At 37.5% G+C, this 22,020-nt stretch overlaps 1 protein-coding gene across 1 annotated transcript; it reads right to left on the reverse strand.

Moving 5' to 3' along the window:
* Positions 1 to 2,802: 2,802 nt before the first annotated feature.
* On the reverse strand, positions 2,803 to 20,300 carry MAT1A (methionine adenosyltransferase 1A). Its single transcript, XM_009958866.2, has 9 exons — positions 20,207 to 20,300; positions 12,772 to 12,849; positions 11,816 to 11,938; positions 10,000 to 10,112; positions 8,301 to 8,444; positions 7,399 to 7,617; positions 4,192 to 4,374; positions 3,558 to 3,691; positions 2,803 to 2,905 (listed from the first exon to the last, which is right to left on the reverse strand). The coding sequence occupies exons 1-9, from the start codon at positions 20,298 to 20,300 to the stop codon at positions 2,803 to 2,805; spliced, it is 1,191 nt and encodes a 396-aa protein (XP_009957168.2).
* Positions 20,301 to 22,020: the final 1,720 nt, after the last annotated feature.

Genomic DNA, 22,020 nt, shown 5'->3' on the forward strand with positions numbered 1-22,020 from the left:
TGGTTAGCTCGTAGTCAAATTGCATACAACGGGAAAGGTACGCACGATGGTTCATGTGTTAATCGCACAGTCAGCATTCCAGGCTTATCTGCATGGATGCTCACTGGGTCACTGCTGCTTTGTGGGTCATCTAAAGGAGTCCTTGGCCCTGCTATGGCTCAGGCCTTTAGCTACTTTGGAGCCTGTACCAAACTACTGCGAGTTTGGTTGAGGGTTGACTGCATCCATCACAGCTTGTCACACACTCCCACTGCCAACCCTCTGCCTTGACCTTGCGTGCCCACCAAACCAGGTAGAGACACATGCACTCCCTCTCCAACAATCTCTGTAATGGTTGTTATTGTCACTGCCAGAGCAGAACTGTTCATTTTGTCTGCAGATATTTGTTTTTGTTGAGATGAGGACATTCTGCTTTCATGTTGCTTTATGCAACACATTTATTTATACAGCACTTTTTAGGGTTTCTTTTTATTTATTTTTCATTTGCTTGCTTCTGCTAGTTGTAATATAACACGTTATGACCAGGAGATCCTGAAGAAGTGAAGCCAACGGCAAGGCCTCCTCTCCATTAACAAAGATATGTCGCCTTATGCTATCTCAGGGATGTCTTGATTGGTATGTATAGGACTGTAACACTTCCACAAAACCATTCTGTGGCAGCATGAATGGCAAATTCCCTATTAGTAGTAAAATACCACTGTATACATTACTGATAGGTAAAGGTTCATTAGCAAAACAAATCTTTGCTACTGAAGGCCAAGCTTTATGTTTCTACACAGACCAATAGGACCTGGCTCCAAACAGTTTACATTTTTAGGCTGACACACACAACAAATCTTCTTCCTTGCAAGATGAGCAATATGCAGCTGGGAAAATAGTCCCTGAGAAATTTTCGCCAATACATTCTTTGAGATGCAGCTGCACTTTAAGATATTTTTCCTGTTAAAATGTATCCAGGTGTCCAACAAGGTCCATTGATTAATTTTCTAAGTCCTTGGGAGATCAGGAGCTACATGTAAACCTACTACTTGTTCATCTCAACTTACACAGTACATGTAGCACATTAGCATAATTAGTAAAGTGGAGCAAATTCTGACTTGAACAGTTAAAAGTTGTTTGTGACATACTTGAAGAGAATGAATGGCAGCTTTTCTTTAATGATCATCACAGTCAGACAGTCTCTTTCCACCTCAACATCTGTTTGGTAGACACTGTACAAAGAACTTTAGTTAGGAGCGAAACATGAGGTGGCAGCATTTCTCCAGTGTAGAAGATCTAACACGGTGCTGCTTAAATCACAAAGCTAGGATTAAGTGACTCTTGGGGGCCATACATAGATAACACTTGTATTGCACGATTAGGTTCATCCTTGTTGCCTATTGACAAGCAAAACTGATCCCAGAGGATAAATGTGATCTCACACCCTCCCCATTTAAACAAATCTGTGATTAATCCACACTCCCTTGCAAAAAGTAATTTGTCACTTTATAGGACAATATAGCACATGACCACATGTGAAATATCGTCCTCAATCTGGATCATATCCACTCTACCACCCGCACCAGCTAGCCTGATCTGTCAGAAGGCGAGGCTGTCACTGTCCCCAGCAGGAGTAACAGGGCACCAGTACCCAGACTTAGTACCCGAGTACTGGCACAGACAGGGACATGTTTTCTGCACAGACTTGCTCCCACAACTCTGGAAGGACACACAGCCATCTAGCGGCTAGTTCTTCGGTGAGAGAGATTGCTGGAAAGGTAGTGGTCCAATTTTTAACCTTGTGCTATACGTATTTATTGATGTTTTGCATTTATTTCTATGCACTTTATTTTATTCCAAAATTACATCAAACCTGGTAAGCCATGCAATAAACCTAGCAAAAATTATGAGAGAATACTGTATAGCATAAACCTGAGAGTTAAAAATAAAAATCTAGTACTTTTTCACTGAGTTTCTATTAATCACAGGACTAAACAGTGATCAGATATGTAGTGAAAGATAAATTCATATCACAATTCCAAAAATCTAATAAAATTCAATTATGTTGGTAAATCAAAATCCTACAAGAGTATTAGAGGCTGAGTTGAGATGGACCTTTATACTGCAACATTTAAAAACAAAAATAGAAAAAGAAGCACCTTTACATACATGGTAGGAAAAAGCTTTTTATTCTATGATTGTTGTTTTATAGGAGAACACATGTTTCAAAACCACAGGTAATTAAAACACAACAGCAACAGCACATATGCAGTGAAGGTGATTTAAATATTACATATACGTTAACGTCTTCTACAAAAGAGGCCAAGATACAGTTATATGATATTTAGCCTTCTCCCATCAAAGCAACCCCCAGCTGTATGCAATGCTAACTCCAGTAAGGAAATTGGACCCCAGAATTTCCTGTTGTCTAATTAGAAGCAAGAAATCTGCTGATCCTTAGTCAGAGTTGGGAAAGTCATTTTTGCCTTTGCCCATTAAAGGCTTGAGGTTCAGCCACTGGTTTGGATACCTGAGTCATACTTTGCCTTTATCAAAAGAACCAACAGAGCAGCAATAAAAAGTAAACTGCATTTTGTTGTCTTATGCTGATTAAAAAAACAGACTGTCCTTTGTATCTTAGATAATGAAAGACACTGAGGGTCAAAAAAAATCAATTTCCAAGAAAATATCTTTTCCTTTCTTTCCATTTAAAATCTAAAATTCCTTTTGATGAATACAAAGCTGTCAAATTTGATTTTTGGAAGCACCCCCATCATTAGTGGACTTATCTTCCTTTCTGTTTTTAAAGTGTGATTGCTAGTGTCAAAACACAAGTTTTTTAGGCACCTCCCATGAGAATTCATTTCTTCCAAAGTGACCATAACATGCAGTCTTCTGGTAAATGGGCTTTTTTAGGTCCAGATCCCTGTATGTATAATAAAAAGAAGTGAAAATTCTTCACATTAAGATACTTCATGATAACTACCATTAAAATCCTGATGTTGATATCCATTTCACACCCTTCGTCAAGCAAGCATATTCTGGAGATGCAAGCACACCAGTGAACACATCCAGTGGAGAACCATAAAAGGGCCAACAAAACTTAAATGTGAACTACAGCTACAGGAAAAGTCCTTATTATTGAGAATTATTAATTTTAATGGAACAGATAATAAGGAAATAACCTTCAATTCATTTTGTAAAACAAAACATAGCTTTTTTCACAGCGAAGTAACTTAAAATTCTTGGAATACGAAAGTTATTTTATTTTATTTGAATTCCACATACTATATAAGGCCAAATGCTGAAAATATATGCTTCATGTGAAACTTGAAAGGTACATCTGTTATCTTAAAAGATACAGCACACAGGTAGATCCATAAAAAGTTATCAACTGTGAAGAGTGACAGAAAGACAGAATGAGAGACAGTCTCTTCTGTACTGCATGGAACAAGCCCATGCTAGTTCAAGAGACTGACTCTTACACTGTAACATCTAATGAAGCAAGAAATAATTTCTAGGATGTGATCACCACATAATTTCTAGGATGTGATTTTCCTTTTTTTGTGTTTCCATACCTGACAATGACTCCAGGCCGAAGATCAAAGTTTTTGTGCACAATGTCCAGCAGCTCTCTCTCTGTTTTTTGGGAAGTTCCATAAGTGAACAGTGAAATGGACAGTGGATGAGCAACCCCAATGGCATAAGAAACCTATGGTAAGAAAGACACCATAGTTAGCAAAGAAACATGATGCTTCAGTGGGCAACAGTATGCAACAGAAGAAAGCATTCATTCATGAACCATCTTAGCAAAACTGAGGCCTCTCCTTCATATATTCCCATATTTGCACAATCTGTACTTGTAGAAAAAAATAGAAAACTTTGAAAATGCTGAAATCTCTGGATAACGTTCTTCCCCATTGTCTAGTCACCCCATGCTTATATTTCCATGACAGTAAGCGTCAGAGGGTTGGGGGCTCAACAAATGTCCAGAAAAACAGCCAATAAAATGAAAGCTAAATGAAAAGTTCCAGCTTCAAGAAGCTGATATGTTACTGGTGACTTGAACTAAGCACATCAAGGCCTTCCTTTCTTCAACCCCAAGCCATCACCAAGACTGCTTCTACATTGTGTTTTGTACAACATGTGTTCAAGGTAAAGCTGAAAAGGAAAAATCTTTTTGAGAAAAGCAACGTTCATAGCAAACCATACCTGAACCAGAACACGCCGACAGAGCCCAGCTTTCACAAGAGACTTGGCCACCCAACGGGCTGCGTATGCAGCTGATCGGTCCACCTTCGTATAGTCTTTGCCAGAAAAGGCACCACCTCCATGGGCTCCCCAGCCACCGTAAGTATCCACAATGATCTTTCGACCAGTAACACCAGCATCACCCTGAATCAGTAAAAGAATTTGTCCATTTTACCATCCATTTTATTATAAATCTCAAACATGGCTATGTATCCTTCAGAAGACTACAAGAATGTAGTCTTCCACCTGTATAAGTAAGTTCACCGCATATGAATTGCTGTGGGGTAGACGAAGGAACAAACTTATCTCACAGAGCTACACCAGTGGCTACAAATATTCTTTAAGGTCAGGTTCACAAGACAAAGCATTTACAAATTGTGTTTGGTAATCAAGCAAACAGGTTTACATCCAGACAGGTAGAGCATGCACTGCCTGTTTCAAAAGTAAATATTCCAGACAATGTGGGAATTTTGGTTTAGAAATGACCTATCTACCACAGCCAAACTGAATACAGAATATTGTTAACAAACTATGTGCCATATAGGAACCAGGGAGAGATTTCACACTGTTAAAAAAAAATTTAAAAATCTTGTGGTCAAAATCTGAGTATTAAATAGTAGATGTCTTTTTTGTATTTATCATCAAAAGGTATGTCAGTGCTACATTATACATCATTACCTGAAGGCTGGCACCCAACAATTCCAATGGAGTATCATTATAGAGAGTGTCATACAAATATGTACTAAAAACTCATTACCAAGCCCAAAATATTTATAGTCTAATTTAAACTATACACAACAGGTATGGAGTAGCAGGCAGTTATAGGTAATTGAGAAAGAAAGGTTACTTCTTTCTAAGAACAGATACTTACAGATTAAAATTCTAAACCATTAAATAAGTGCAGATAGCCTTCTAGCTGCCTACACAGCTATCCTGATTGCTCCTCACAAGTACTTGATATTTTCATTTGATCACGGTTAGCTGATCAGTACCTGACCAATCTTCTGACACACACATTCCCCCCCCCCCATTTACTAAATGCTTAAGCTTCCTGGTGTAAATGGAAACATGGTCAAATTTGAAATTCAGTTTCCACCTGTACAAGCAGGTTTGAAATTCTTTGTCTACAGAATATCATGTCAGTAAAATTCAACTGCTGGAATGTTTGCATGGCAAACACAAGTAGAGAGTCAAAGTTTTTCTTAGAAAGATTGTGCATATATACAGAAGAAAACCTTTGGCACTGTTTATTCCATTCTGCTGAGAAAGCAGCGAGATGTAAATCTGAACTGTAGATAGCTGAGTGTGTCTAAAGGCTCCTGTCCTCCTGGGGCTCCTCTGCTTGATCCAAACCTTAATTTCTAATGGCACAGACAGTTGCAATGAGAACACCTCATGTTACATCATGACTTAACTGCAGAACCGAGTGAGAGGAAGAGAAATGGACAGGTGAAAGGGAAAAAATCCGCCCCTCCTTTTAAAGGTGTTGAAAGAGCACAAATGCATTTGTAAAGTTGTGGAAGTCACTTTTGTGACAAGCTGTAATGTCCTCACAGTACCAGTGGGTAACTGGGTTGGGTAACTGGGTTGCTGTTGGGAAAATATTGATAGCAGCAAAATTACTAATTTTGCCATAGCCAGAATTCAAGGTATAGCCATGCTTAAAAACATCAGGTGAAAATCTCAAGGGAAATACATGCATCTTCCTTAGATGAACAGAGCTGAAGACCAAGACAGCCTTCTATAGCTAGCATTGTTAAAAATAAAACTGAATAATACTCTTATGAAAAGTAATCAGACGTTCAAGACGTAAAAGACAAGGAAACAAATAGTTATTTTCTGGTTGCCCCAATGCTATCATCACTTGCACAAGTGATGATAGCAGTTGTAAGGCCATGGACACACAAGCATGTTGACCCATACTAAGTAAACTTATCCGAGGTTTAAAAAGCTGCAAACATACACTGCAACGTGCCTGTGTTTGTATGTGCAAACATAAGTAATACAGCTCCACCACAAGAGTAGAAAAGCTATTTCTGGTTGGCTTACCAAATGTAATTATATTACATTTTAAAATGGGTGCAGTTCAGTGCACACCTGAAAATTTTCTTATGTGCAGCCTTCTTTTTGTATGAAGCTGTGATTGCTGCATTGGTTCATTTGCTCCAAGTTACAGCTCAAGTTTGCCTCTCCATCTGTCCGCAGTTAGGATGTCAATGGTACACAAAATCACAGTGATATAACCAATTCAACTACATGAAAAATACATTTTTTGTATAATCTTTATTATAATGATTAACCTCGACACCTTCCTACCTGTTCCATGGCACTAATGTAAAAAAAAAAAAAGACACATCTCCTCACAAATAATTCTGGCAAGTTCCAGTAAATTAATGAATTTGAACAGCAAAGGAAAAATAATGACTACTTGGATTTGTTGTAAAAGTGGACCTAATTTCAGGAAGGAGCTTTGAACTTTTGCTGTGATAGTTCTGAAGGGAACTGAAGACTAAACATTGGTGAATGGTGAATTTGTTTTCAAAAACTAAATCTCGAAAGTCCTGATCCTACAAAGTGGAAGTTCTGCCTAGACTTCTATGAGTGCAGGGTCAAATTATAAATCCCATCTCCTGCAGTGCCTAGATAAAGCAAAAGCGACATTTATTTTCTCTCCAGGAGAAGCCTATTAGGGGCTGATTTTCAGAACAGATGAACACCTTCAGCTCTCATTGCTGTCAGGCAGAACAGTGTGAGCTATACAGATCTGAAAACCAAGTTCACTCTAAGAGAAGTAAACCTTCTCTTGTCCATCTCTCTGTCAGGAGTGCTTTCCATGAGAAAGGATTGTGTGTCTCAGTGCTGGACTCAAGGGTTTGAGGAAACCAAGAGCTGGGCTGTACCTTCCACACGCAGTGTAAGATTCAGCTCAACTTGGCTGCCCAGTCAAAACACAGGTATGATATAACCATGCCCTCAAAGGTTACTTTGGCACACAGCACATGAAACCCTGGGTGCTTCTCCCACATACAACTGCAGTTAAAACTTCCACTAGGCAGCTTGTTTCTTACACCCTAGGACTGTCATGCCAAAAAGCTGAGATTTCTTTTAAGACACACACCCAATGACAAAGGCAAGCTGATAAAAGCACTCAAATAACACAACACAAACCTGAGGCCCTCCAATAACAAAGCGTCCACTAGGTTGTAGGTGATAAATAGTTTTCTCATCCAAATATTTTGCAGGGACAACAGCTTGGATCACACGATCCCTCAGGGTTCTGCGCATATTCTCCAGTGAAATGATTTCATCATGCTGCACAGATATCACAATGGTGTGAACACGCACTGGGATGACTGCTCCATTCTCCTGGATATACTGAACCGTGACCTGAACAGAACAGGGAGAAGGAGGAAGAAAAAAACAAAGTTGCTATAAAATGTATTACCCACCTACATCAAACATCACGCTATGCTATTCCAAGAGCAAAATTGTACCAAAATGTCAATGCTGACAGTATAATGATCACTGCTCACATTGTTGCCAAGGTATGAGAAATGAAGCCTATTTTCTCACTCTCCATTTTTGCTGTGCTGAGAAAAAAAAATGAAGGTCACTCAGTATGGACAATCTGATTTTCTGTGCAATTCCCTAAAATTTATCTTTCATTTGGGATTTCCAGTGAAACTCCCATGCCTCAGAAATTTATGTTCTCAGTGCATCTTCAAAAAGGCCAGCCCGAATCCCTAAATACAAATAAATCCTTTGGATCCCCTGTCACTTTTTCAAGGAGCACAGACCACTTAGGCCTGAAGGGTTAATGTTTCTTCACTGGTAGGCGGTTAAGTGCTCCTAGCACTCTGATACAGGTTAACCATTTTCCAACAGTCGAGGAGACAGCATCATAAGCAGTGGAAGTGCTTTATCTTCTACCTGTAGGTTATATATCTGCTACTTGTAGGTTATCCTGATACTCTGAACACCATCAATTGCTGTCTTTAAAAATATTTAAGATTTCTGGAAAGAAAAAGTGTTAGTTTTCAACTACCTGGACTATCCATAGCAGTATTTACCTGTGTCTTGGAGTCAGGCCTCAACCAAGGAAGTTCTCCATTACGCCTCAGCTCTGCTAATCTGGCATTCAGTTTGTGAGCAAGAATAATTGTTAGAGGCATACATTCTTCTGTCTCGTCTGTTGCATAACCAAACATCAAACCCTACAGGAGAAGAAGATACGCTTCAATCACTGTTAAAAGCACCACAACCAAAGGCAACAAGATTTCATCTGTAGCAAAGAGTAAACAGTAGTCTCAGGGTTTTTTTCTACTGTTTTACATTACAGTGCAAGAAGCCTAAACTCAGATCAGGCTCCAACATGTTACAGTGTAATTAGAAACAAACTACGTTCCTAGAATTTTTCACTGAATGCCTGAAGCTTTACATGTTCAGCTAGAAACCTGGACAAAGATTTCTAGAAGATTCTGTGAAAAAATCATATTGGTTCACAGAAAAAAATATCTGTTGGAGCAGAACAATTTCAGGATTATTCTGTCATAGGAAAGGTGTTACCATTAGCCTGGAAAGGTTGTAGAGGCTTCTATGTTTGAATATAGACACACTTATACTGCAGCTCGCATCTGCACTTTCAGTGGACTGGGATGTGAATAATCCATGAAGGACATACTGTTCAACAGTTTAAGGCACCTGCCTCAGATTTTCAATGCCACATGCTTCTAGTCATAGCTTCTACTATTACTCAGTCATGTTCCCTGCATCAGATGATCATTTGTTAAATAGAGTTAGCAGCATTTTTGTTCTCCTCATCCAGTGCATGTTGTGATTTAAAAAAAAAAAAAAAGGAAAAAAAAAAAGACAAGAAGGTATTTTGATCCAATGGGAAGGGAGGCCATTAAAGTGTCAAAGAAAGTCAGATATCTTTTCATCTTATGTAGTATTATGTCCCCATGACAGCATAAAAGCATTTTAATTTAGTCCTCAAGGGTTTTTTGAACAATATTAGCTTGGCCTCTGGACTCTGGTATCTCCACTTACAGTTCTCAACAGCATTGTTGTAAACTAGATATTACTACTAATGATAACTACTGTAAATGTTAAACTCACTCATACAGGCATCAATCAGATTATGGAGTTTTTATGTTAGCATCTTTCTCTTGGGAACACCATAATTATCTACATGTGTTATTTAGCTCATAGAAATGCAGCTTGGACAGCCTTAATTATGTGGAACACCTATTACAACAGCTGCCTCCGGGAAATAAGTGAGAATTAAAAGTACTCTGGCATATTTGCCTTCATTGTACTAATGCTGAAGACAGTTGAAACATCATCTAATTTTTTGCTGTGTAAAATCTTAAGAGCTCTGTGAAAGTTAAAAGATCCTTTGTTTATTCCATTTTACAAGGCAAGTCTGTCTGCAAGATGAATGGTCTAATGAATCTAAAGCTACCCAACAAAAACATGAAATACATAAGCAAAAAACCTTTGCTAAGTTCTAGAGGACACATCCTCAGCTATTACAAACTGCCAAAGCTCTCCTGACTTGCATGGTGTGCTATAACAAACACCGGGCAAAAATCTGCCCTCAAAAACTTCCAACTGTTTTAATAAAAATATGTTTTCTGTTTTGGGGTAGCCCAAGAAGGAAGTGTGGAAATCTTTACATGGGTTTTAATTTAGAAAACAGGTCAATAAGATGGGGGAACTTTTTCCATTCAAACAGGTTTGATGTTTTAGATATGTTGTTATGTCTACCTGATCTCCAGCACCAACATCCTCTTCATCCCTGTGTAGATGAACACCTTGGGCAATATCAGGCGACTGCTGTTCCAATGCCACTAAAACATTACAAGTCTTGTAGTCAAAGCCTATTTGAGAAAAAAAAAATAGCACTGAATTAGCTTTTCCTGTCACAATTAAGGAAAATAGCATTGAAGCATATGACAAATTTTTCATTGTGAAGGGTACCATGTTCAGAACTCAAAACCTAACTGCTGTTTTTAGTTCATTTTTTTTTTGCCAATACAATACTTGAAACCTTTTTTGGGAAGGGCTTGAGTATATAGGGTTGCCTTTATTGCTTGTTACTGCTTGTTTTCTCTTGCATTGGCACCCTGTGTCAAGCCAATTCATATTATGGATTGTTAACTGCAGAAAAATAGTCCAAAAAGTAGATAATGTACCTCTCCCAAATAAATAGTATTAAAACTTTCTATGTGAATTCCTAGGAGCTGATGTTTTCAGCAACTGAAGGCTGTGCTCTCTGATACATTTTTTGTAATACATGTAAAGCAGTGTCTGTATCTAAATCTCTTGTGGGAGTTTGTGTGACTGTCACAGTCTCTCAGTAAACCTGGAAGTGGAAATTTACACTATATTACATTCAAAGACCAAACGGAAGGTTTTAAAAAGAAATTGAAAAACTTACAGAAGATTGTGGCAAAATTTTCCACCTGTTCCTAGGTGTATTAATAGTAACTGCCTTCTCTCCAAATCCAACCTTTCCTAGAACTGTAGCTACTGGCAGCTGCTGACCAAACTCATGTTCAGCCAGTTCAACTTATATACAAGTCCATATGCATATGATGCACTTGAAGAATGCTCTTCACTTTCATTTAAGTAGGCTATGCAGAGAAGAAAATTATATTTCTGTGTGCAATTGTTTGTTTTTACTTTTTGTTTTACTTTTGCATAGAAATTGGTTTTTACTGGGTCACTGCATCTCCCCTTATCATTTTTGGCAGTTAGGCTAAAAAGGAGATTTATGACCTACTAGATTTGCCAGCGTTTTCTGAAAGCACTACTCTCACATGGTGGAGGTAACCTGCAGATGTGCTGCTATAATATTCTCCCACCACAATCTCCCTGCAAATTCAATAGTGACTGCAGGAAACAACATTTTTTTTAACGAAAAGCTCTTAAAAGAGACACTTCATTGTAACAGTATACTTGGAATATTTGTAATGTATAAACAGATACAAGGCAAATCACAAAGTGAAATATGTCTGGTATATAAAGCGTTTTGTCTTTTTTATCATTTGTACAATACACAAACTGGATTTGGACTGCATACTCCTCATCATAGTAGTTGTTCTGCGCTTACAGAGCACCCTGCACAATGAGAACCTGCTTTACACTTGGGAATTCTAGATGCTACCACAGTACAAATATATAATGGTACAATGAAATGAACTAGGTTTTTTCTTCCCTCTCTTTTGCACCAAGATGCATCAATTGGCTTGATGAATGAATAATCAAGATTCAAGTTCTTGCAAGTTTGGAGGAGTGGTAGATTCTGTGGCTCAAGTTGCAGTTAACTATTCTGGCCTAATACCACAGTTCAAAGTATATTCTGCCTACTCACTTTCCGTTTTAACTAATATATGACGTTTTTTCTACTTACTGGGATAAAGCCAGAAAGTGTATCACGTAGTACCATGTAAGCAGCTTTCACACAGGATATTCAGTTTTTATCAGGCTTGCTAAAGCCCATATATCGAAGTGGTGACAGACCTGTTTTGTAGTTGCCTATTGCTTGCTCTTCAGGGATTTCATGAGTTTTTCCACCAACCTTTAGCTGAATCATCATAACCAATATGTCTAATTGCATCTCGGACAACTCGTTGATAATCCACAATAGCATGAGATGTGATCTCCCCACAGAGCAATACCATTCCTGTCTTACATACTGTCTCTGAAAACAGAGATGAAAACAGGATTACAACAGCAGAATAACCCGGCCCAATAAGACAAATAACTACTTTTGTGATGACGGTGATTTTGAGACGTCTACTGGGTATATACATCTAAGTCCTTTCCACCCATATTTTTAGCAGTATTAGCTCCTTCTACAACAAATTCTTTTCATATTCACCATATGTCTGAAAGTAAGGAAAAGATTAATATGCCCGATTTACAAATGGGAAAGTCAAAACACTGAGCATGATTCAGTGATATGCACAGATTTTAGGGAAATACAGCATTAAGCTGTGATTTCTAAATCCACTTAATCTTAATCACTTTAAGGTACATAGAGAAGCTAAATAAAACTCATCAGTGATCAACTATTTTGAAAACTTGCCTCCAGTCCCAGGAGGAAGAATCTGAAGATGGCGTTTAGTTACATTGGTGGTACAACTCTTTCTGAAGATATTTCAAAAAACAAGCAGTTATGGGAACTTGGACAGAAAAATTAGTACCTTATTAAATATAGTAACTGAACTTTTCAACCAAATATTCAAATATTCTTTCAAAAATCCACTGTAATGAACTCAAATCTGTTTCTCCCAGGAAAATTCAATCCACACACAAAATTAACTATTCTCCCCTTCTATAGCCTGCTTAGGATTCAGGCTTTATAAAAACTTTTACCATTTCTTCTCGTTTCTCCTTCTCTTGAAGACTGTAATTCTTATGTAATTTTTTGAGAGTAAAATGAGTTAGCAAATGATAGCATCAAGCTCTTCGCAAACATCATAAAAACAGAATGGTGACTGGGTGACAACTTAAAGCAAAGCAGCACCTTACCACAAGCAACCTTGGCATTCGGGTCCTGTTTGAGATGGGCGTCTAGTACAGCATCGCTGATTTGATCACAGATTTTATCTGCAAGACATCAAAGTTGTGATTCAAAACCATAGCACTCAATACAAAACACAGACTGTTTGCACACAGGTAGGTATTTCAGCAAGCGGTTCTTTTATTGCTTATTACTGGAGTGTTTAAGCTAGCTAAACAGAAAGACATATAGAATCATAGAATCATACAATCATTCAGGCTGTAAAAGACCTTTGAGATCAGCAAGTCCAACTGGTAACCCTACTCTACCAATATGAAACATCCTGCAAGCAAATTCAGAAGATACAAGAGGGAATTTACTTACTAGTGCAAACTAATACTGACTATAACTTTACCTGTAGTTTTCTGCACTTAAGTGTGAAACAAGTACGTTACGCGTAGAATTACCTGAGAGGCCTCCCAGCCTTCTCCTTGTCTAACACCACAAACCAATATAGCATGCACTCCACATCAGTAGCATTCTAACAAGAAGGTGATTTTCCACCATCAACTTCCATCTCCCAACAGAAAGTTAGAATGTACCTGACCAACACTGCTGGTAAAGCCTGAAAAAGTGTTTAGATTGATACAGATTATGCACAGCTCAGTCAAGTGCCTGTTTTGGGTTTGCTTCTTCTCAATGCTCCCTACCATCCTGCAATCCCATCTCCTAACAATTCCTGCAACCCACCTAAAGCAGGGGAGTGAGTAACACACACAGAAGCAAGAAAAGTGTACCAGCTGCAGTTTGCCTGAGGTAAGTCTTGAGTGTATCTTCAGTTGCATCCCAAATTTAAAGGTTTCAGCTCAGGTTTATCACAATAATCTTTTATCTTTTTCTTTCTTTCTTTTCTTACCTTTTTAATGAATAATGAATCTTAATCAAATAATGTAGCTAATCTCATTAGCACAAAAGGGCAGCACCCTTAATGTCAAAATGGTAATTTTTCTCATATATTTGAATTTTATTTTTCTTTTAAAAAGTCTAGTATTGCATATTATGTTTAGCTGTTGCCATAACATGCTGTGTGGCAAAGAAATTATCCCCTGCCTTGCCATTTGCAACACAATCTGTTGAAAAGCAATGTTTTGTAAGGTATGTCATTAAAGACTTTTAATATATTTAACCTTAATCAAAATAAATTCTCATTTATTTTCATGAGAAAGGTGTACGTTTAGTCAAGAGGGACAAATCAAAGACTAGAGGACTAATATGATTCTGACATTCTTATCTCCCATATTAACCACTTCAATACAAAAAGAACAAACACAAAGGACAATTAGCAAATGTAAGCTGCGTTGGAACCTTCAGCCTTGCAAGAACTGTACATGGATTACTACATGTGGGACAATTATTACCAAACAGGAATCAGACACCATTCTTGCAATTTACTTAGAAGTCCAAAGGAACCTTGTTTAGCAAGACTGGGGACAAAGGTGGCAGGAGTGATTAAAATGTACCTGTGCTTACTCTCTTCAAAATTTCCATTTATATAAGAAAATATAGGCACATTTTCAAGGACAAAAGCAAAAATTGTTGATGAAAATATGTAAATTTTGATTACCTGGGTGGGACAACAGAACAACTGAGATAAGATGACCTTCTTCATGCAGGTCCAATGCCCTGCAGTAAACTGCTAGAGATTTGGACTGCTTTGTAGTCCTTTTCCCACCACCTAGTTTCTATGCCAGGAATAACCTTTATCCCTGTTCTTGCTCCTCATGAAGCATGTCTCACCTGCATTAGATGCCAGTGTCCCATGTTTGTGTAAGTTCCCTGTATGGCACACACAGGGATATCTTTCCAAAACATTCAAGAAGAGTACAGGTAATCCCATATGACTAATTCATCCTCATTTCTCCTCATGGCACCTATCTGGTACAAAGAACCTTATGTTGGTTTTGCATGCTGTGCTTGAAATTAATTTATGAACAAAAACTTTCATTAAATGTCTCAAGGGAACATGAGCCACAGTAGGCAGTGAAATCAATAAGTGAGGATTTAACAGGATGTTTTCATGGTTGTTTGTTGGTTTTTTTTTGCATGAACTGTATTAGTATCTACAGTATTTTATGGATATTGGTAGATAGAAAAGCAGCTCTTTTGCTTCCCTCTCAGAGAAATAACACAGCAAACATTCATGAACAAAAAGCATAGTCCACATTTACAGAAGGGGAGAGTTTGTCTTACAAAACTCTTACTCTGGAAAGGTCATGACAGAAAACCAGATGAACAGTTGTCCATAAAAATTAAATTATCTCCATACAATAGCATTAGCGAGACTGCTAAAGAAATACTACATTTTGGTGGTGGTATTCCAAAGTTGACATTAAGAAGCTGCGGGAAGGTTTGGGACAGACCGAGAAGAATTCCCCAAAATCAGAAGAGTCTATCTTACAGGATTAAATCAATCAAGTTTTGAAAGGCTGAAGGAAAGGCAACCTACCAGAGGAAATCCTTATAGGCATTGGGATCACAGTCTCTAAGAACCTAAAAATAATACGCTGAGAGAAAGTTTTTGACTGATGGACAATAATATAACTGTAGTTGATAGCTGAAAATTAAGGAGAGACAGATAAAGATTCAAAAAGGAAAACCTTAAAAGGGTGAGAGCCATTGAAAACATTCATCTAGAAGTATGCAGGATTCCTTGTTCTTTCAAATCTCTAGATGAAAAATTAATGTTTTTTAAAAGGGTGTGAATGAAATGCCATCATCATTTACTAGCATGTTTGAAGAATTCCTACATGAAAAATTATTACTTACGTGTGAAGGTCAGACCAGATTATATAACAGTGGTCCCTTCTGGTCTTTAAAAAGCTATGTGAGAATTTAATCAATTAAAACAATAAATTAGAATAATTTAATCTGCTATGCTGATAACATACCTTTAGATTAAAACAGGCTGAGACAAATCAGTTTGACAATTCGTATCATGTCTGATTATTGGTGCAACAACCAGCAGTTCTAGTGCAACTAGATCCAAATACAGATACATCTATCAAGAATGGAGAGCAAAATCTAGCTGGCTGATTGGGTGATTAATACATTAAATTAATGGCATTTCTATTAGTTAAGGTCCCCGGTGTAAAATAAAACCAGGTGTTCTATTTTTAGCAATGCTTAGCAGGCTTTGTGCACCCTTCATTCTGTTGTGTTAAATTTCTCATCTCAACCATCCCATTTCTCTCATTAGCTGGTAAATGTGACAGAATATGTTTGTCCATTATTTCCTTCCTTTTTTTGTTCCTTCTTTTTTGGAAACAGGGAAAGCATAATGGACCACCTCTGCTGAGGCACTATTGTCTAAAAAAAAAAATGTAATATTTTTTAGGTAAGAATTCTGTGCATGCATACCTTCATGTAGTAGATTACTATCCAATAGGATAAATACTACAAAAGGGATGTCTAGGCCGAGGGATCTCTTGACTGAGCAGGAAAGTATTAGATATCCATGAATTCTTTTCATGAAATCAAATCATCCTACAGACCCAGCCTTATGGCAAAGATGTCAATTAGCCATAAAACAGCTCTTGCTGGCTATAAAAGGAAGTAATGAGTCTAGGAGAGCTGATGATAAACCCTACTCAAGTGTCCACTTGCCAATTTATGAAGTAAAGGAGGTATTCAACAACAAAAGGGATCTCAAATAATTAGAAGGAGCTTCACAGTTTTCCAGATAGTTGGACATAGGTTTGTTATGTGAATCTAGACTATGTAAGAGCCTAACAGAAGCTGTGACATCTGCAAGTTCTCAGGACCTCTCCAAGAATTCAGTTTCATGGATTCACAACACACACACACATAAATCTATAAACAACAGTTAACAACTGAAAATTTAACTCAAAAAACCTCTACCCATTGAAGCACAACAAACAGGTACAACCACACTTCTGGCTTTGGTGGTGTAGTAAATATAATAAACATCAAACATTTCAAAAGGTAAGGCTGATTTTCTTAAAAACCTGTGATCATTAAAATAAAACATGGTATTTTAAATGATATGTTATTTATATCAAAGAAAAATAATTTTAAACTAGAATATGAAAATATGTATTCAAAATATGATAAACAGCAATTCTCAGTTTTCTGGTAAAAAACAGTCAAGAAACACAGAGCACTTAATCAAAAAAATAAGCTTTCCACCAAAAAAAGTTTCACTAGAAAGACTTTGAATAGCTGAATTGTGCTATACTAAGTTTTTCCTATTTAAAAGACTCTCGAGGAGTGCTGATAACTGCAGTAGTACTTCAATAAGAACACTACACTGTTTAAATATCTTGTACATCTGTTCTCTTTGTTCAACACAGAGTTTACTGAAGTATTATATATATTGTTAAGAATATATAATGTTAGATATTGTCAAGTATATGTAATATTAGATATAAGACAATTAGATATAAGGCAAGCATCAACTTGCTGGAAAGATCTGCATTTTCTGTTTGGGGTTTTTTTTTTTTCTTTTGTGATTTTTTTTCTGTGAGTATCCAGTAGATAAACGTAAGTTTTTAATATGGTTGAAAATTTGACGGTGCTTTTAGCGGATATCTTGTCTTATATTTTTTAAGGGATTCCTTGATACTTACTGGAAAACTGAATGACATTTTTTTTGCAGAAAATTCCACCTGAAGTCACACCAGATAGGGGAAGGAATTAATCCTAAGTGGTTTGGCACCTGTAAGACATTGTGGGTCAGAGAAACACACGATGCCTTTCAAAGCACAGTGAAACTATTGTGCAGCATGGACAGATACTACTGTACTACTGAACAATGCAAAATGGAGCAGTGATAAAAACCAGCTATCTAAAAAAAAATCTTTCTCTTCCCCATGCTGCTATCTATGTGCTTTTATTATATTGAAGTGAAAAAGTCACAAGTAAGTATTCAGAGAGTGTGGAATTTACCCCACTAAATTCCAAGATTAAAGACCTGGAAGGAAGTCCAAAATTTTATACCCAATTGATTTTGAAGAATTTAGACTGAGAAGGTGAGATAAACAGTCTTCTATAAAGTCTTTTGGGAGCATAGGTAATACCTGTGTGTTAATTATTGCCAGCTATTACTTGTTTCTGTGGAATTTGGGCTTCTTAGTGACACACAACTCCTAGGCATTGTGCAGGTATAAGGCAGTTCTCTGTATACCCAAATAAATAAGCATGTAATTTCTCCTGATTTGTTTATTAAGAAGGAGGTCTCCATTAAAGCATTCGGTCCTCAGCTAATATAATCAGAACAATCCAAATTTCCACCAGACAAAGATCTGGTACAGGATCTTTACTTCACATAATGCCCCCTAGCAAAATTATACTATCAAATACAGAAGAGAAATAATCAAGAACACGCAGCATATGCATTTGGTATCAAACAGAGGAACTTGAAACTCACAATAAAATTCTAGTGCTACTGATAATGTCAGAAGCCCAACTACAGCCTCAGACACTGGGCCTCATCTTAAGAAATAGCCAAGATTTTCCTGGGTGATAAAAACCTAATGGCATGTCTACACCTCTCCTGTAAAACCACAGAGAGGGAGAAGGGGGGTTTGGCCAGGATGTAAGGGTGATGGGTTTGCTCTCAGAAACTAGAGCTATCGCTGAGACCATTAAGACCTATTGCTTGGGCTTTGTTCAGGAACAAGAATTTGCAGGACCACTCAGAGGCACTTACTGTCAACCTGTCCTCCCTTGGTTTGGAAAAATCTGTATCTTTGGGTTTTCAGCACCCTACATGAACACCTAGGCTGTTTAAAATTAAGTTACAAGCATCACCGACTTGAAAATGTCCGAGTAAATACCAGTTTTCCACTGCATCTACAATAAGCCTCTCAGGTTGCCACTTCACAACTCGCAGTAGCCAGAGACCTAGCAGCCTCTGCCAGATGACAGGATGTACACAAATCTAACCAGCGGTAAGATTTTTCTCAAAGGCCTGATGAGTATTTCAGCACAGGAGGAAAATAATGCTCGTGGGGCTTAAAAGAAGACCTACTGAGGGCCAGTAGAGTTTTTGGAAATAAAGAAGGGAATGTGAATAAGAACTAAAACATAGGTCAAATTCTAAAACAAGAAACAAGACCAAAAGAGAATTGGTAAAGGAAGGAACCCAAGGGATAAAGCCAAACCTGGGAGCTCGGTTGAACTCTTCCTGTTCTGAGACTTAAATATTATTGCCCCAGTGGTATTAAAAATAATGATTAGAGTAGAATAAATAGTGAGCTGGCATCTTTGGAAATACTATCATCACTTTTAAATTACCACATTGTATAATGCTATTTTTCCTATGAAAACACATTGCGCTACAGATGCTGGATGTAATTATATACAAATTTGAGATGGGACCTATGTCCCAAGAACTGAATGTGGTTGTCATTTTCTGATTGCATTACATCAGAAAGAACACCGACTGGCTTAACCTGATGTAGCTGCCTTGACATTGACAGAAATGTATTCAATTGCATCAGCCATGGATTTGATCTGCAGTAATAAGTTAATATTACAGAAGAGTATAAAAATTATAGACATAAAATTCTCACTGCTGACCTTTTTATTCTCTGCTGTCATCCCAGCCATTTATGATTTACTCACATAACATGAGTACAGACCTGGAAAAGGCTTATTACAGCAAAAGGTACAGGATGCCAAGTCGGCTTCTAAAATAAATACACTTTTCAGGACATCAAACTGTCTATTGTCCCCTGGCCTCACTTGGGGGAACACTTGATGTTGACATAAGGTACGTGTTTATGGTGGACAAACATTTGTTTTCATTAAAATTGAACTAAGCTCTGCTGACCATACATAAAGTTTAGCAAATAACTGTCCACTATTTGCTTAAGCAATTCCATATATTGCATCAGATGAGGGAATGGGAGGAAAAAAATCAGCAACATTGCCATGTACAGCTATTGGGAGCGCTGATGTTTAAAGGCTTTAAAACAGCCTTCTTAGAGATATTCCTGTCATGGGTGACAGTTTATGACATGTGACATAGAGCACAGCGTATATGCAGGACAGTTTCACAGGGCCCATAAAGATATGGAACTTGAGAAGCAAGCTATGCATTCTTATCCATATGTGAAATTTAAGTCTATCAGAGATATAGTAGTGTCTCCACAGTAATAAAGAAATTCACATGAAAAGGAAGGAGCAGCAACCATAAACCCATGCCCTCCTCAGTGTAACACACAGCCTGCAAAAGCACGTAAACTCCTGTTGGAAGCACCGTAGTTATAGTGGTTCTATAGTCTATATGGACAAGGTCCAATAGAAATAAAGTAAAAAGCACCCTGTTATAAATAATTTCTCTAATAAGATTAATAGCAGATGACTTCTTCTTCAGGCTTTTAAAACATTTTAAATGAAAATATTATTCTTTTTACGCATTTGTCAGAGCTTGTTTCTTACCTGGATGTCCTTCTCCCACTGACTCTGATGTGAACATGAAAGTCCCTTCATCATCCAGAGTGTAATCACATAAACCATCCACTGGTCCATTCATGGTTGTGATGCTTTTCCTGATGGATTCTTATAAACAGTGGTTGAAGAGTTCTACCTTTAGTGCCTTCTCTTAAAGGAGAAGGTTCTTTACCAGCAGGACTGTCGCTGTCTTCACTTACTAGCTCTTACATTGACATGAATTTCAGTGTATGAAATCAGCATGTGCTTGCATCTGTGTACACATGCAAGGAGTATGCATGCGCCTGAAGTCTGTATCCCTACCTAGCCTGATCTGTCAGTCCCTGAGCTGCTCCTATATATGGAAAAGTGAAAGTGCCTAGATAATCATGTGAGGAAAATGGAAGAGCTCATTTCTTGGCAGGGGAGTTAGTTAGTTAACTTTAGGATACCTCACTAATTAACTCAGTTCTTAGAAACGTTCTGGATTCAACCCATGCAAGATGGGTTATCTTACCAACTCAAGTGAGCATGAAGTAATGCAGGAGTACTGGCGACAGTTCAGATCAGCTGCTTCTTCAGTTTGTCTCTCCCCTAATTCTGGGATCTATGTTGCGCTTCCAACTCTGTGTTGTGGTTTTACAGGGATAGATAAAAAATCTGTATACGCATTTCTTTCCTAGCACAACACTGGAAGAAGTTTGCTCTGCACCGTAAAGCTGTATTTTACTTTTACTTTTTCATCTCTAGAAAAGTAGAATTCTATCCTGAAATTGTTTTTTCATTTTCATTCATTCTTCATGCACATTTGAGAGACAGAACATCTGATAACATCTAGCATGATGAGTGCTTCTCATTTATGCAGACCTCTCCCTTCAGCCTTTGCTTTTCTTTTCCTCTGTCCCCTGTTCTATTAATTCAGATCCATCTTAATTCTCTTTTTCTATCATGTTCTCATACTACATTCCAGAACCTTTAGAAATACAATAACTGCCACATCTGAGTACTCAGTATTCAGTTCAGCTATGGAAAATTTCTGCTTGTCAGATCACTTGTGTCTGGAATATGCTGATGGTATGACAGGTATGAAGACAGATGGCATTTTGTGGGTACACGTGTCATTAAGTTAGCATACAAAAAAAGAATAAACATACCCTTGGGGGAGATCCAGAAAATGCCCAGCACTACTTCACCATTATAAAAAAGTGTAATTATTCTCAGTTCCTTACCAGAAAATATTCTAGTCTCAATTTCAGACCACATCATTGGTCTACCAAAATAAAAATTTTGCTTTACTTCAATGAACAATGAATCATACTCTCTTAATCAAAGTGTACCTGATACTGGAATTGGAATGAGTAACATACTGCTTGTTCCATAGCCCTTGCAATTTTCACAGCAATGAAATCATTATAACTCTTCAATCTAAAAACTCACTTAGTTTACTTCAAACCCCTGGTCAGTATTATTTTAAAAGACCACTTTATAGGCCCCTTGGATTCAAATTTCTGCATTGCTACATATATATCCAAGAATACATTAGAATTTTCACTTTCTGACTACATTCCTGAAAACAATAATCAATGCCTGTGAACATTCACCAGTAATCTGCTATAGCATTGCCACCTCTCTAGTTATCATCAACATGGAATTGTCCATTTCAAAGTCATTTTCTTTGTTTTCTGTTGTACAGAATTCATTTCACAGAATGAAAAGCACAGGTTGCACTTAAAAAAGCAGAATTCACACATCAGGTACACATTATGAGGCACAGCTTTCTCTGGAGTAAACTGTCATCACCCCACTGACACAAAGATTCTGTC

This window comes from Leptosomus discolor, chromosome 6, assembly GCF_034619465.1.
Source record: "Leptosomus discolor isolate bLepDis1 chromosome 6, bLepDis1.hap2, whole genome shotgun sequence".
Lineage (NCBI taxonomy): Eukaryota > Metazoa > Chordata > Aves > Leptosomiformes > Leptosomidae > Leptosomus > Leptosomus discolor.